This window comes from Octopus bimaculoides, chromosome 28, assembly GCF_046866305.1.
Source record: "Octopus bimaculoides isolate indiv1 chromosome 28, ASM4686630v1, whole genome shotgun sequence".
NCBI classification, from domain to species: domain Eukaryota; kingdom Metazoa; phylum Mollusca; class Cephalopoda; order Octopoda; family Octopodidae; genus Octopus; species Octopus bimaculoides.
Window position 1 is genome coordinate 15926672 of NC_142955.1, and position 18355 is coordinate 15945026.

The 18355-nt window shown below is 38.9% G+C and overlaps 1 protein-coding gene and 1 pseudogene across 1 annotated transcript; one reads left to right on the forward strand and one right to left on the reverse strand.

Annotated features, from left to right (window-relative positions):
- Window positions 1-1986: 1986 nt before the first annotated feature.
- On the reverse strand, window positions 1987-10837 carry LOC149130643 (uncharacterized). Its single transcript, XM_089344504.1, has 2 exons — window positions 9951-10837; window positions 1987-8763 (listed from the first exon to the last, which is right to left on the reverse strand). Exon 2 carries the CDS (start codon window positions 8248-8250, stop codon window positions 7060-7062), a length of 1191 nt encoding a protein of 396 aa, XP_089200630.1. The 5' UTR covers window positions 8251-8763; window positions 9951-10837; the 3' UTR covers window positions 1987-7059.
- A 7024-nt stretch (window positions 10838-17861) lies between these two features.
- LOC128251200 (U2 spliceosomal RNA) lies at window positions 17862-18035 on the forward strand (annotated as a pseudogene).
- Window positions 18036-18355: the final 320 nt, after the last annotated feature.

Consider the following 18355-nt stretch of genomic DNA (forward strand, 5'->3'; position numbering starts at 1 on the left):
CCCCCCCCATCGCTTGATAACCGACACTGGTGTGCTTATGGCCCTGTAATTTAGGAGTTTGGCAAAAGAGGCCGATATTATAAGTACTAGGCTTACAAAGAATAAGTTCTGGGGTCGATTTGTTCGACTAAAGGTGGTACTCCAGCATGGTCACAGTCAAATGATTGAAACAAATAATAGAGTAAAAGAGTGATACCTCGCAGTACGAGTTTAATTTGTTCCTTGACAGAGATCGTCTTATGATTTACTCATTTTACAAACCAATTTCCCCATTGAATTTAACTAGAATATAATAAATCCGTTCCAGCTTCCGAAAAACCACACAAAAATAATTTTTTAGGGGTTTTAAAACAGAATGCAAACGAAATATGTAAACTGATTTTATTCACTGAATTACCTGAAAGATGGGATAATTTGTGTTGCTCGTACTACGGATTTCTGCTTGTACTTCAAGATTTGCACGTGTCTCAGCTCATACAATGGGGCATTCATACTGTGAGATTCTACTGTATTTCTATTTAAGAAATGGCTTTAAAAAATGCATGGCATTCCATCTAATGCTCTAATGACAACCAATTAACCGTCTATATGACCCTCACCCATCATTTTGATGAAAGAGGGTAATTTTTTCCTATAAATACTCACACATGTTTACCTTATTACTCAATGTTTATGAGCCCTTTCTAAATGTCTATGTACTGATGGTGACAGGAAGATAAGCCATGGTGAAGGTGTGATAGGTAAAGCCTTCACCACAGATATTCAATGGCACGGATATAAATGTTACAGGTTTAGGACCTCGTTTTTACTGATATGGACAAGCCTTGTGAATCACCAATCATCTTGGTCGTTTGTCATCCACTCTGAGAGGCTCAACATCCTGAGGCAAGTCGTTGTTACTTTATTCTATATCTTTCTAGGTCTTCCACTTCAGGTTCCATCAACATTTAGCAATTGGTGTTTCATTATGTCTCACATGACCCAACCAGCAGTCTTCTTCCTTGAACACCACATCTGGTGATTCTTAAGCCCAATTTTTCTTTACACATAGTCATACTCTGTTGCTCATGCACATGAAAAGTTTTCTCTTACCTTTTTTATTGCCATGACATCATGAACACTTGAAATTATGTTTCCGATCATATAAACCATTTCAAATAATATTTGACAAAGCTTAAAGTGATTTCTTTTGTACCGTAAACTATTTACCATTTCTGTGATGCCCTCAGCATGTGCTTATTTCGCTTAATGGTTAATCTAGTGCTGTCTTTTCCTAATTAAGCTAAAACTCTTTCTGGTCCAGCCATCTTTAGACGTATCTAATTACTTCCTTCTAAAGCATTCCTTGTAAAAGTTGATGCTGACATTAGAACCAGACATTCTTGTATCTGATAAACTGTATGGGTGACTAGGCTGTAATCTACCCTGCAAGATATTTTAAGCATTCCTGATGGACAGCACTGGATTAACCATTAAGCAGAATAAGTACGTGCTTAAGGAATCAAGGGAAAGTGGGGGGGCACCACAGAAATGGTAAATGGTTTAGAGCACAAAAGAAATCACTTTAAACTTGCTAAAGTAATATTCAAGCTGCCTTTATCTCTACTAAGTATAGATACAGATGTGTTACCTAAGATTATTAATTTTGAGGATCTGATTCAAAGACTTTGCAATTCAAAAAAGTAGGAGGAAACTTTTCAAATCTAAATAAAGCGGAAGTATACAAAAATAAACATTATTTTCCCTCTTACCGTTTTGTTTCGTTTTAAAATATAAAAATTTATTTCACGGTTTGTTATTGTTTATATTTGAATTGCATAATCTTTTATGGGAGTTACCAAAATCTTTTTGAGTACTTAGGGCCTCAGTGGGGCTTAATCCAGCTTGTTTCTGGTCCTTACATTGTAGAACATCTTCAAACCTCTTTCTTTGTGATTCTCTTCCTAAATATACCTGTTATTCAGCATCTCTTCTAGCTCCCTAGTAAAATTAAAAGCTTCCTATTAAAATTTCCTATTAAGTTTCAAACACCAGCTTAATAATAACAATATTCTGTATCCTAAAGTTTTCAAACAGCGGAGATGAACACCACCTCCACCCAACAAACCCAGTATCGAGAGACTAGTTTCAGAGTCATTGCCCTCCATCAGTCTGGAGTAGCTTGGCTTGCTAGCTGTCGATGCTTATTCACTGTTGAAAGCTTATAGAATTTCAAGTGAAACAAATTTACTGATCTACAAAATGAGAAATATTGAAATTCTGAATCTCTCTGAGAGACTTATACAGTAGCAGCACAATAAAGTGATGGTTTGTTGCCAATTTAATGTGGCAGTCCCAGGAAAGGGACTTGTGTCATGTAGCCAACAAGAAATGATGTTTCCTGGGACTAAATAGCAGTAGTATTCTTCCCTTTCCTGGGATTGCCACATTAAGTGGGCAACAAACCATAACTTTATTGTGCTGCTACCGTATAAGTCTCTCCGAGAGATTAAGAAATGCAATATTTCGAATTATTATTTTTATTTTTGCCAAAATCTTGCAAAACGAATTAATAACAATATTATTTTATTAAATTCTTTTTTATTTTCAAAACTAATTGCAACAAAGGCTGTGTTTTTCAACAGAAATAAGGTAACAAAAAAGATTAATAAATTAGTATTTCCAGTCCTGAATCAATTTTGAAAAAGGATAATTTGGACTGACCAGAAAATAAACATTGAGCAAACAAGCACAGGAGTGGCTGTGTGGTAAGAAGCTTGTGCTTCCCAATCACATGGTTCTGGGTTCAGTCCCACTGCATGGCACCTTGGGCAAGAGTCTTCTACTATAGCTTTGGGTTGACGAAAGCCTTGTGAGTGGATTTGGTTGATGGAAACTGAAAGAAGCTCATTGTATATATATATATATATATATATATATATATATATATATATATATATATATAATATAGATTTAATCAAAAGATTAAATGTGGTACTTAAAATGTTTGAGGCACCAGAATTTGGTAGGGTAAAAACCAAAAACAAAATCAAGAGATTTGGTGAATAAAATTTGAAGAAAAGCAACAAAAATGCATTAGGTTATAGCAGTACGTACGTTTCGTACAAACGTCGTTTATTTATGTAGTGAGAACACTACATAAGATGTGCAATGAAAACGTACTCCTCAGCTGCATAATGGAAGTTCAATTTTAGAAAGTCATTTTGTAAATGTGTGCAAAAACAAGAGTAGGAGACGAAGAAAATACCATCTTGACTAGGCTGTTAATCAACAGTCCAGTGAACCAAACAGGAATTTAATTTCTATATATTCTAATTGGAGGGGTAAGATAGCAATTAGAATATATATATATATATATATATTAGAATATATAGAAATTAAATTCATGTTTAACGAGTGTGCACTGTAAAAACATATCATTACATAGAGGCATCAGGACCTCTGTATTTAAGTAGTGCCAAATATTCTACCTGTTTTATGTTCAAATAGATCAGATTAGACCTCTCACACCTACCCTACAATGTCATTCTAAAAATAAACAATCACATCATTGAAATCTTGAAGCTACAGGATAACGCATGATTAATTGAAAGCAATGTGAATAAATAAGCGTTACATTCGACAGAATAATCTCAAAGTTAATTGGTTAATTACCTATTATTTCCACCTTGAACAAGGACAGCAGCCCAATCATCATCATCATCATCATCATCATCATCATCGTTTAACGTCCGCTTTCCATGCTAGCATGGGTTGGACGATTTGACTGAGGACTGGTGAAACCAGATGGCAACACCAGGCTCCAGTCTAATTTGGCAGAGTTTCTACAGCTGGATGCCCTTCCTAACGCCAACCACTCAGAGAGTGTAGTGGGTGCTTTTACGTGTCACCCGCACGAAAACGGCCACGCTCGAAATGGTGTCTTTTATGTGCCACCCGCACAAGAGCCAGTCCAGGGGCACTGGCAACGATCTCGCTAAGGAGATGAAAACAAGACCAGGCCTCTAGCCTCACCTGCCACACTTGGTTGAATGCCATGGAAAAACAGTTTGAAATATTTTTTACTTTAAACTTTTAGCATTTAAACCAACCATACTGGTTTTATATTCAAACTGACCTTATCTGACCTCTCATGTCTATCCTAGAATGTCCTTCTCAGAATAAACAATCACAACATTGAAATCTCAAAGCTACAAGATGATACATGATTAGTTCCAAATAATGTGAATCGCAGGAGTGGCTGTGTGGTAAGTAGCTTGCTCACCAACCACATGGTTCGGGGTTCATTCCCACTGCGTGGCATCTTGGGCAAGTGTCTTCTACTATAGCCTCGGGCTGACCAAAGCCTTGTGAGTGGATTTGGTAGACGGAAACTGAAAGAAGCCCGTCGTATATATGTATATATATATATGTATATATGTGTGTGTGTGTGTTTGTCCCCCTTGCATTGCTTGACAACTGATGCTGGTGTGTTTATGTCCCCGTCACTTAGCGGTTCGGCAAAAGAGATCGATAGAATAAGTACTAGGCTTACAAAGAATAAGTACCGGGGTCGATTCGTCGACTAAAGGCGGTGCTCCAGCATGGCCGCAGTCAAATGACTGAAACAAGTAAAAGAGTAAATAAGCATTACAGGGTAATTTTATTGCTAAATGGGTAATTACCACAAATCTATTTTGAACAAGGACCGGCCTATGGCATCACCTGCAACACTTGGCTGAATGTCATGGAAAAATACTTTTTACTTTAACCTTTTAGCAAATAAACTAACCATCTTCGACCCAAATCAATGTGCCCAGATCTGGCCTGTCACACCTACCCTACAGTTTCGTTCTCTGAAATAGCAATCACATCACTGAAATCTCAAAGCTATGAGATAATGCAGGATTGATTCAAAACAATGTGAATAAATAAGTAGAACATTTGGAAGAGTAATCTGTATGCTAAAGGGTTACAGAGGCAATGGCTAATGGCTGAGACCTAAGGTGATATGCTGCGCTTGAGAAGACCTGTGCAAGCCAAGTGAAGTTGTCGTCGTGGCAGATGCTGGTGTCAAGTAAAGAGCACCCTATGAGCATTGGGCCTCATGGAGGCAAAGTGGCCGAGCTCCTTTCAAGTGTTGGGCCTCACGGAAGCAAAGTGACCGAGCTCCTTTCAAGTGTTGGGCCTCACGGAGGCAAAGTGGCCGAGCTCCTTTCAAGTGTTGGGCCTCACGGAGGCAAAGTGACCGAGCTCCTTTCAAGTGTTGGGCCTCACGGAGGCAAAGTGACCGAGCTCCTTTCAAGTGTTGGGCCTCACGGAGGCAAAGTGACCGAGCTCCTTTCAAGTGTTGGGCCTCACGGAGGCAAAGTGACCGAGCTCCTTTCAAGTGTTGGGCCTCACGGAGGCAAAGTGGCCGAGCTCCTTTCAAGTGTTGGGCCTCACGGAGGCAAAGTGGCCGAGCTCCTTTCAAGTGTTGGGCCTCACGGAGGCAAAGTGACCGAGCTCCTTTCAAGTGTTGGGCCTCACGGAGGCAAAGTGACCGAGCTCCTTTCAAGTGTTGGGCCTCACGGAGGCAAAGTGACCGAGCTCCTTTCAAGTGTTGGGCCTCACGGAGGCAAAGTGACCGAGCTCCTTTCAAGTGTTGGGCCTCACGGAGGCAATGACCGAGACCTTTGGCATAATGTCATCTTTAAGAAGAAGACCCATCAAGCCAAGTAAAATGGCAGTCGTGGCAGATATCGGTGTCATGCAAATGGTACCTGTGCCGGTGGCACATTAAAGCACCCATTACACTCTCTGAGTGGTTGGCGTTAGGAAGAGCATCCAGCCATAGAAATCATGCCAAATCAGACTAGAGTCTCGTGCAGCCTTCCAGCTCTGGTCGAACCATCCAACCCATGCCAGCATGGATGATGGACATTAAATGATAATGATGATTGACAAATGATATCCCAAATCATAATGAGTCTTGTTATATCATTGCCATGGGAAAACCATGTCCCACACACATTACAATGATATGGCTTCTCTCCAGTTTAGCTTTGTTTGTGAATTACTTAGAAATGACTTCTTCCCATATATTTCAACAATATGGGTTCTCGGTCGAGTATGTCCTAAACCCTTTAACATGCAAACCAGTCATATCCAAACAAAATATTCAATGTTTTTTTTTTTTTATGTTCAAACTAGCCAAATCAGGTATCTTACACTTACCCGGCAATGTCAGTGTAAGAAGTAAAAATAAGCAATTACATCATTGAAATCTCAAAGCTGCAAGACAATACACAATTAATTAAAAAGAAAAAAAATCTGAATAAATAAACATTAGAGTTTGACAGAGAAATCTGAATGCTAAAGGGTTCAGCCATTCATCATCATCATCATCGTTTAACATCCGCTTTCCATGCTAGCATGGGTTGGACGATTTGACTGAGGACTGGTGAAACCAGATGGCAACACCAGGCTCCAATCTGATTTGGCAGAGTTTCTACAGCTGGATGCCCTTTCTAACGCCAACCACTCCAAGAGTGTAGTGGTTGCTTTTACGTGCCACTGACACGAAGGCCAGTCAGGCGGTACTGGCCACGGCCACACTCAAACTGGTGTGTTTTATGTGCCACCCGCACAAGAGCCAGTCCAGGGGCATTGGTAAGAATCTCGCTCGAAAATCCTATGAAGGCCAGTCAGGCGGTACTGCCAACGGCCAGGCTCAAACTGGTGTATTTTATGTGCCACCCGCCATTATTCTTAGAATATTCCCCACATTTCTTGCAGCAAGGTTTTTCTCCAGTGTCCATTCTTTTGTATCCTCAAATCACTTATTGAGAAAATATTTCCCAATGATGGAGATTTGTCTCCAGTCTGAGCCCAGCCAAATCAGACTCCAGCTCTGGTCAAGTCATCCAACTCATGCCAGCATGGTCAAGAGACATTAAATGAAGATGATGTTGATGGTAATGATGATGATGATGATGATGGGTAGCTGTATCTTTTTTTAAGTAACCCGTTGTAATGAACTCCTTCCTACATATTTCACTCTGTTCAATGTTTACAAACGTGAAGGTGATGTTGTACACTTTAGATTGGCCAAGTGTGAGTTTGTTTGTGTCTGTTTAAATTACTTTTATCAACAAAAGATTTGCCACACACTTCACAATGGTAAGGTTTTTCTCCGGCGTGGCTGCGACTGTGGATAACAAGACAAGTATTTTGAGTAAAAGACTTCCCGCATATATCACAGTGAAAAGGTTTTTCTCCAGTGTGTATCCTTCTGTGCCGGTTCAAGTCACTGTTTGAACCAAAAGATTTTTCACATATTTCACAATGGAAAGGTCTTTCTCCAGAGTGGATTCTTTTGTGTTTTGTTAACACACTGTTCGACACAAAATATTTGTCACATATAACACAATGAAACAACTTCTCACCAGTATGACTACGTTTATGGATTGTAAGTTTAGAATTAGTAAAGAATGCTTTACCACAAATATCACAGTCAAACAGCTTCTCGCCAGTATGTATTTTCTCATGAACCACAAGGTTAGCATTATCAGAGAACGATTTCCCACAGATATCACAATGGAAAGGCCTTTCTCCAGTATGGATTCTCTCATGCTTTGCTAAATTACTGTTAGACACAAACGATTTCCCGCACAGTTCACACGGAAACAATTTCTCTCCAGTATGGCTCCGGACATGATTCACCAAGTGAGATTTCTGAGTGAATGTCTTATTGCATATTTGACAATCATAAGGTTTTTCTCCGGTGTGTATTCTTTTATGCTTCGTCAAATTACTATTTGACACAAACGATTTCAGACATATCTCACAGTGAAACAGTTTCTCTCCAGTGTGACTACGTATGTGGATAACAAGATGAGAATTTTGAGTGAAAGATTTCTCACATATTTGACAACGAAACGGTTTCTCTCCGGTATGGATTCTTTGATGACTAATTAAGTAACTGTTATAAGCAAAATATTTCCCACATATTTCACAGTGATAGGGCTTCCCTTTATTATGCATTTCTTTGTGTATGAAGACTTCACTTTCTGAAATGAACGTTTTATTACAGACATCACATCTATATTCAATTTCAGTAATATTTCCCTGTAACGATCTTTCTATACTAAATGTTTCACTAATTACAGGTTTCTCGTCTCTGTCTGTCTCACCAACAGTATCTGTATCATCTCTGCCTGCATCTTGAATTGTATCTATTTTGTTAAAAACAGAAGTAGTAGGAGTCTCTTTTAGTTTAAGGTTCTCCATATTAATTCTTGAGCAAGTCTTAAAAAGCTGACATATATTTATTCATGAGGATCAGCAATTTTAGTGGAAAAGTGGCCAGAGAATTACAAAGACCACATATATACTTGACGCATCATTTCTTTTATAGAATCCGGGGATATGAAAGGCAAATTTGAGCTTTCAAGTTTTGAACTTAGAACATAAAGAGCTACATAGAACAAATCCCGCAATTTATTTTGTGCGGTGTTCCACTATTTCTGCCAGTTCAGCGCCTTTCAACAACGAGAAACCAGTAATTCAGTGGTACAGCGTTTATTATCTCCTAAAGTCTGACAGGCAAAGTGGATCTCAACAGAATTCTGGTTCAGCTGCTTGTCTTAAATATCAAAGACGTCTGTTTACATGTTAGATGCAATGCAGATATATTTTCTACTCACCGCTTGAATGTTTGTTTATCAATGAGTTCTCTCATGGTGGCACATATATTTTGTTGTAGACAAAACACAGGGAGATGACAAGTGAATGTTATGTGGACTACAAAACAAAGAAGATAGAGACTTTATAAAAGTTTTACAGCAGACGTTCTGCTGAAATCGACGATCTTTTGTATGCTAGATATTGCTGTAGAATGCTTCAGAATGATCAGTTAGTACAACTGGGAAGTAGGATACGATATGACAGTTTAAGATTGACGTCGGAAAAATAACATATGCGTGAATAAATAAATATATATACATACATACATACATATATATATATATACATATATATATATATATATATATATATATATAATATTAGGGATAAAATCCAAAATTACAGGTAAAAACTCAATTATTTTTCTCTATGTGACAGTGGATTTTCATCGATGGTTCTTTTCCCTAAAACTATATACCTGCAGGTATTGGTAGTTCAAATCAGAGGTGCAATCTGTGTGGGTGTTTTTTCAAAACATTGTCTGGTTTAAAAAGCCACATCAGACGCCACGAAAGGGCTTAAGGTGTAGGTGCAGGAGGTGGTCAAACTCTAGACAACCACCATATATATGTAACTCTTCGAAACGCCTGTGTTAGAATGGGGGCAGCTGATGAAGGAAAATGTTTTCTATGTGGCCTGTGTGTTTTCTGTACTCTGGTTATTATTATTTTTTTGTCTACGTTTTGTTTGTAATGTCCTGTACCCAGATATGCACCTATATACACAGGTAGATGTAGGTATGCAAGTACTTGTACGTATATATGCATATACTCATTTATTATTTGTTTCGAAACGTCTAGTTAGAATAGAGGCAGCTGACGAAGGAATTATTCCAAGTGGCTATCTATTTTCCTATGTGTTCGTTCCGTTGTCTGTAGTTCATTGTTCTAACGTCCTGTACCCTGATATGCATCTATATACACATGTAGATGTATGTACATGTGTGTATACATGCATATATATATTCTTTGTATTATATATATATATATATATATATATATATATATATATATATATATGTGTGTGTGTATATGTATATGTATGTATGTATGTATGTATGTATGTATGTATGTATATGTATATATTAGCAGCGACAGTAGACTTCACAATATACAATGTGAACGTAATATATATAAGACTTTATATCGTAGTGTCCCTTGCAATGTACAACTGGGAAGATTAACGGGGATCAATAAATAAACAAATTGAATAAATCGGCACGTAGAATTGCGATTGGAACTTACTTCGCTTCTGATCTGTAAAATTTATATATACAAGGCATAGAGATAAGACGAAGTGATTCATTTGGACGAAGCGTCTGATCGAAGACGGCCATTGAAGACATTAAAGCCTGCATTTCCGGTAAAGAGGAGATAAGCAGTGTTGACGTCATGTGAACTCGGACTTGTGGGTGTGACAAAATGATAGAAAGCAGTGGAGACGGAGAAGGGATGTGATTGCTTGTTGTCACTCTGTCGCTTACGACGTCGAGGGTTTCAGTTGATCCGATCAACGGAACGGCCTGCTCGTGAAATTAACGTGCAAGTGGCTGAGCACTCCACAGACACGTGTACCTTTAACGTAGTTCTCGGGGATATTCAGCGTTACAAGGCTGACCCTTTGAATTACAGGCACAACAGAAACAGGAAGTAAGAGTGAGAGAAAGTTACGGTGGAAGAGTACAGCAGGGTTCGCCACCATTCCCTGCCGGAGCCTCGTGGAGCTTTAGGTGTTTTCGCTCAATAAACACTCACAACGCCCGGTCTGGGAATCGAAACCGCGATCCTATGACCGCGAGTCCGCTGCTCTAACCACTGGGCCATTGCGCCTCCACTCTCTTCATATATATTTATATATACACACACATCTATCTATCTATCTATACAAGGGGATGCCGAAAAGTTCTAGGCTTTGGGTAAAAGAAAATACCGGTTAAATATGTGCAAGTGAACCATCATCCATGTGGACACATTTTTCATCACGATTCTCTCTCACACACTGTCTTGCAAAACGAAATATCTCAAATCTTTGGTCCTCACGGCGCAGGACATTGGCAATTTTTTTCTTATCTGCTTCCCCTCTGGCTAAGTAAACCTGTCTCCTAGCTTCCCTTCTGGCAATCTGATACAATTCCCTGTTACCACCGGTCTTCCAGTCCTTCCAAGCCTATTTCTTTTCTCTAATAGCCCTGTCAAAAACATTGTTCCGCCCCCACGTTATTTTGGGTCGAGAGGGGACTTTGTATGTAATTATTCAGTTTGACTTCAAAATTTCTTGTCATTTGGGAAAGAGCCGGTTTCTAACCTAGATCCAAGGCCCCTTCATTGGAATTCCAACAACATCAACAGGGTATTTTTGTTTGTATGTATGTATGTATGTGTGTGTGTGTGTGTGTGTGTGTGTGTGTGTGTGTGTGTGTGTATGTATAAAATTAATAAAATTTGATACAATTTATGACAATACAATTTAATACATGTTATCTCATTAGCCTCAATTGGTTTCACACAAGGTTTAACGGAACCTACTGAAGCAAGCCAACACGCTCGCGGCATTTTCAAATTGCGATGGCGAGGCTACATAGGTGGAACGTGTGTGTGTTTTTTGTGTTATAGTAGAAGACACTGGCCAAGGTGTCACACAGTGGGACTGAACCTGGAACCGTGTTGTTGGGAAGCAAACTTCTTACCACACAGCCACGCTGTGCCTATATATAAATATATATTCCTATACATATACATATATGTATATATATATATATATATATATATATATATATATATATATATGTATGCATATATATATATATGTATGTATATATATATATATATATATATATATATATATGTATGTATGTATATATATATATATATATATATGTATGTATATATATATATATATATATATATATATATGTATGTATGTATATATATATATATATATATATATATATATATATATATATATATATATATATATATATATATATATATATATGTATGTATATATATATATATATATATCTATATATATATATATATGTATGTCGTCGTCGTCGTCGTATAACGTCCGCTTAAACGACGACGACGACATACATATATATATATATATACATATATATATATATATGTATTATATATGTATATATATATATATATATGTATGTGTATATATATATATATATATATATATATATATATATATATATGTAGTGAAACTACCTCCCGCCATTAGATACAAACTACTATCGCCATTACATACAATCTTCTCATTTAAATATAAATAAATGCGAGCGTAGTAGAGAACCCATTCCTTATCATCACGTGACTGATCATTATTCGAATCGGCAACTTCTTCGAACCTTTCCCGCCAGAACGCAAACTGACCAATCACGGCCCCTAATAAGGTCACGTGATAGAGTAAAATTCTGAAGCCTTCGGGAGCCCATAGTTTGTTATAAATAGCTTTAACTCATACCCAATAATTTGTCTCGGTCCAGTTTCTCTTTGAGAACTGTTCCGTGTACCACACGACAGCAGCAGCAGCCAGCGACCACTTCAGCAGCTTCGTCCAGCCACGATGACCCCCGCCGTCGCCACGTCAGCAACAAGAGTCTACGACTACTACCCAGCATCATCGTCATGACCAACACGATTCTACGATTACTACTACCGAGCATCAATCTCCACCAGCGTCAACACGACTTACTATGTACACCACACCAAACTACCGCGGCACATCTCTCTCTTCGATTCTGTTAGGTGACTCGGCTTCACCACGGTAAATAAACAGACAAGAGTTCTTAAACAGACAAGAAATTCTCAGCCAGCGACGAACATCTGTATAACAAGAATCACGGCCCGGCATCGATGCCACGACATCACAACTAGTGATCAGCACTGCCACACTCAGCCTCTCCTCACTTTCACATACAGAACTTTTCCTATAGTGTACTAACGAACTGGTATAATTGCTCACGTGTCATTTACTGACTCTTTCTATCTGCTGTAATAACTCACACACATGTATCACTCACATACACACTTTTCTTTGTACGACGGCCTGTCTTTGATTATGTTCTTATATGTCGCATTCACACTCACACACAGACATACATCTTTAACGCTACAATAAATATCTCTGTTATTCATCTAATACGGTTGTGGTCTTTCATTACTGGTCATCTATGTTATCGTCGCATAACATATCATGTATATCATCATTTGATATATATTTGTATGTTCGACCGTGTGACACGTTTAAATAAAAGGAGCCCTCTGTTTGTCCATTCGTCACCATTTCTCCTTTTATGAGTTCGCACGGTCGTCCCTTACATATATATATATATATATACATACATATGTGTATATATATATATATATATATATATATATATGTGTGTGTGTGGCTTTCGCCTTCGTTGACATGGAGAAAGCCTTTGACAGGGTCCCCCGATCCCTTATCTGGTGGTCAATGAGGAAACTTGGGATAGAAGAATGGTTAGTGAGAGCTGTGCGAGCCATGTACAAAGACGCTGTCAGTAAGGTGAAGGTTGGAAATGAGTACAGTAATGAATTCCGGGTAGAGGTAGGGGTCCACCAAGGTTCCGTCCTCAGCCCCCTCCTATTTATCATAGTCCTCCAGGCGATCACAGAGGAATTCAAGACAGGTTGCCCCTGGGAGCTCCTCTATGCTGATGACCTTGCACTAATTGCGCAGTCACTATCAGAACTAGAGGAGAAGTTTAAGGTGTGGAAGCAAGGATTAGAATCGAAGGGCCTTAGAGTCAACCTAGCAAAAACCAAAATCCTAATAAGTAGGAAGGTAGATAAAACACAAACCCCTTCAGGTAGATGGCCCTGCTCAGTATGCAGTAAAGGAGTAGGTAGTAACTCTATAAGATGTATCCGGTGCAAGCTATGGACACATAAGAGGTGCAACAATATCAAAGGCAGATTAACTACAAAGTTAGTCTTTGTATGTGGCAGATGTTCAGGTGCAATAAACACTGTGAACAAACAGGAAACAACTTCTATCTCATTCCAGGGAGAAAAACTAGAGGTAGTTGATAGCTTCCGCTATCTGGGTGACCAAGTTAGTAGTGGGGGTGGGTGCGCTGAAAGTGTAACTGCTAGAATAAGAATAGCCTGGGCCAAGTTTAGAGAACTCTTACCTCTGCTGGCGACAAAGGGACTCTCACTCAGGGTAAAAGGCAGACTGTATGACGCATGTGTACGAACAGCCATGCTACATGGCAGTGAAACATGGGCTGTGACTGCTGAGGACATGCGTAAGCTCGCAAGGAATGAAGCCAGTATGCTCCGCTGGATGTGTAATGTAAATGTGCATACCCATCAGAGTGTAAGTATCTTGAGAGAAAAGCTGAACATTAGAAGCATCAGTAGTGGTGTGCAAGAGAGACGATTGCGCTGGTTTGGACATGTGGTGAGAATGAATGAGGATAGCTGCGTGAAAAAGTGCCACTCCCTAACAGTTGAGGGAACCCGTGGAAGAGGTAGGCCCAGGAAGACCTGGGCTGAGGTAGTGAGGCAAGACCTTCGAACATTGGGCCTCACCGAGGCGATGACTTCTGACCGAGACCTTTGGAAATGTGCTGTGCTGATGGGTGCGTGACAGAAAGTGTGTGTTGTGTGTGTGTGTGAGAGAGAGAGAGGTGTGTCTTGCTCTGTGTGTGTGTGTGAGAGAGAGAGAGAGATGGTGTGCTTTGCTCTGTGAGGATGTGTGAGAGAGAGAGAGAGAGGAGGAGAGAGTGAGAGCGTAAATTTTTTTACACCTCTCTCTCTCTCTTCTCTCAGTCAATCATTCACACACTGAAAAAAGATGCAAGAAAAATTAATATAAAAATGGACGCTGTCACTCTCCTCCTCTCTCTCACACACTATCTATCTTGCACCCCACTCCATGTCCATTTCTTCTCTCTTTTATTTTATGCTGACTTCAAAGAAAATGTACATCTCCACCCACAAAAATAAATAAAAATTTCTTACGAAATTTACCGGATGCCTTATGGTAACAGCTGAGCTTTGCGTACAGGCCTTCAAGTCAAAACGAAAGATTGCCTCTCTGTCAAAACATTAAAAGATTCATGTATTTTCATTGTCGTTCGTTTTTCTACATGTCGATTTGCAGGTTCTGGCACAGTAATATGCCAGCTCCAGGATTCGATCTTCGAAAGAGAAGTGGTCGAGTAAGGGCCGAAATAGTTTTAGCACCATGTACCATACTTACTCCTATATAATTTGCTGCTGTATTTGTACCACTATATTAATCGATCAATTTTACTTTAGGACTGCAAAGATGAAGATACCCAGGTACAGGAAATAATTTATCCTGCTTTTATGTCATTCAGTCGTTTCATATACAACAATGGATTGTGTTTTCGAAAATAACAGATCAACAGCTGATTTCTTTTTGTTTGTTTGTGCGCGCGTATATATAAGCTCGAAGAATTGAACAATCTATCTTGAAACGAGCACTTCGTAGGCAGGACTTAACTAGGATCTATTTTAAAACGGGGGCACCAGTTTTCATTTATGTTTTATGTAGTGTTTTTGGTACCGAAACACTTTCAAACTTCGTATACTTATCTATTTTGTGTTATAGAACAGAAAAATATTTTTGTATTCGAATTTATTTCATGTAAAAAATTGTCTTATTTCGATAATTTCTACTAATCACTGACGTCTATTCAGTTGAAAACAGTTAGCGCTGTAACGGTGTATATCGTATTAATCCCAACTCTAAAATTGTTACACACATAGATACGCACAGCGTAATTTATTATATAAACAATATATGCGTATAAATTACGATTAAACCGGATGAAATATGTCATAGGGAATAACATTTTTATGACCGCCCAGCAGTAACTCTTATTCAGCTGAATAGACGTCAGTGATTGGTTGAAATTACAGAAATACGACAACTTTAACATGAAATAACTTGCGATGTACGTTTTTTTTTGTTAAGAAGACTAAGAGTAAAAGATGTTTTATATGACACATTCTACCAGTGTCCCAAGTTTCAAAGTGTTTCGTTAGTGTTTCGTTAAGAAAATACTGGCGCCCCCGTTTTGAAATAGATCCGACCAACATTTCAGTGCTTGAGAAGACCAGTCAAGCTCAGTGAGATTGTAGTTGTGGTTGATGATGGTGGCACGTAAAAAAGAACCCACTACACTATTGGAGTGGTTGGCATTAGGAAGGACATTCAGCTGTAGAAACCAGTACCGCCTGACTGGCATCCGTAGGATTTTCGAGCAAGATCGTTGCCAGTGCCCCTGGACTGGCTCCTGTGCAGGTGGCACATAAAATACACCATTTTGAGCGTGGTCGTTGCCAGCATCGCCCTCGTGCGGGTGACACGTAAAAGCACCCACTACATTCTCTGAGTGGTTGGCGTTAGGAAGGGCATCCAGCTGTAGAAACTCTGCCAAATTAGATTGGAGCCTGGTGTTGCCATCTGGTTTCACCAGTCCTCAGTCAAATTGTCCAACCCATGCTAGCAGGGAATGCGGACGTTAAACGATGATGATGATGATGATTCAAATTGTAATGGTAATAGAATTTCAAACTGAAAATCTGTCAATGTTGAAGTACTCCAGGGTAAACAATATTTATTGTGTAATCTTTTGTTGGTGCTGAAATGAATAAATTGTTGCTGCTTCCAGCTCGTGAGCAACCAACATGGAGTTGGCCGTGGGAGACGCATGTTGTAGAGAGATCAAGTCCAACGACCTTGAGGGATTGACTTTGAGATTTCTTGATTGAAATAGCAAAACTTAGTTTGACTGGAAACTGAAGCATCTTGAATTCAAATGGAACATCTGTAGGAATTTTTGGAATAAAGAAATTTTCTCCTTTGTGATTACCTGTTATGATTGTGGCCTCTAGGACATGGGACTTCATGGAAATAATAATTAAGCATGTTCCATTACACAGGCAAGGTGGGTCAAGATTCCTAAGCAACATAACAGAAGCACCCAGCTTTAGTGTGAAGGTATGTGGTGGCATCCCAGTAGGTTTAAGTGTGTTCAGAAATTTAACAGTGTATTGAACAGATATGTGTTTCAATCCAAATGAAAATAGAAATTATCATAAACGTACATTATCACAAACATACATTCACACATTTCAGTTGTCGCATATGTATGTGTAGATATGTGTGTTTAATAATGTACCTAACATGGAAACACACACACACTCACAGACACATACACTGGCACACATATGCATATACTGTCACATACATATAGTAAGACAGACACACATAGACATGCATAGCTTTTCACCTCATTGTTTTTGTCAGTCATCACATATGTATATGTGTAGTGACAACTTATAGCAGACGACTGTTATATGTTCAATGTCCGGAGTTTTATCCACGCATGCGCAGGGACTAGTTCCAGAAGGAATACAGAAAGAGTCTCATGCGCATGCGTAGAGTTCGACACCCAGCTTTGGCGCCTTTTCTCAGTCTCTTCGTTGACTGATCTCCGTCGAGCCAAGACGTCCAACAGAGCTCTCTCACATGCCAGCACCAGAGCTTCACAAATAACCACGGAAATCATTCAGGAGGCGTCTCAGTAACCGAGGGCAACGAGCTACCGAATTCCCTCCAAGCGTGAACTGAATTCCACTGTAAATAAATATTGTTATGTTGTTCAGAATCTGCGTTCCGTTGTTTCTTCTAGAAATTTAATGTACGGAAGCGGTGTACACCTAATGGTGTATAACCACTTCCCTACATATGTGTGTTTGTATCACAAATACATGCAGTTTTTCACTTCATTTGTAGATGTGTTTAATAACCTACCTAACAAACACACACACACGCTCTCTCTCAGAGACATACACATTCATATAAAAAATGTGACGACACTCATACATATAGTAAGACAGACACACACAGACATACAACATGTGATGTCATTGTTGTCGACATTGTCCTTTACTACAGTTGACAATAGAAAGATTATCTCTATAAAATGTTATATTGTTTTAATGCAAATGAAAGAAAAATTCCATGTTGACACATGCAGGGTAAAATTTGATTTGATTTGGTTGAGCCATTTGAGAATGCATAGGGAACAGACAGACAAAGAATTTTATATATAGAGATAACACAGTGCCAAGTTATTTTCATTTCAGCCCTTTGGATAAAATCAATGCAGAATGAATTATCAGCTTAATATCTGAAAGGGTCCCTATTTGGGGCCATCGATACCAAACAAGTTTTTAGAACAAGGTGAAGAGTTAGGGACATGTTCTGCCTTTGTCACTATAGAGGTTGCAGATAGGATATAAATAAAATATTGAGTTGGGTAATAGCTCTTATATACTGTTACATCATCTGTCCTCTGTGTATACATGTGTGGTCATATAAGATAGTTTCAAGGGTTTTTAGAAGTAATTTTGACAGCTTTAGTTTTAGAGAGAACTGAGCCCTAGTGAACCCCTACTTGCACCCTAAGTTCATCTCTGATTCTCAACCGTCTGACAGCACCGCTATACATTGCTTCTACAGCTACATACGCATACATACATACACAAGCACATATTCATAAATACCATCATTTAAGGTCCACTTGCCGGCTGACACGAGCTAAGGGGTTCAACAGGATTGAAGAGGG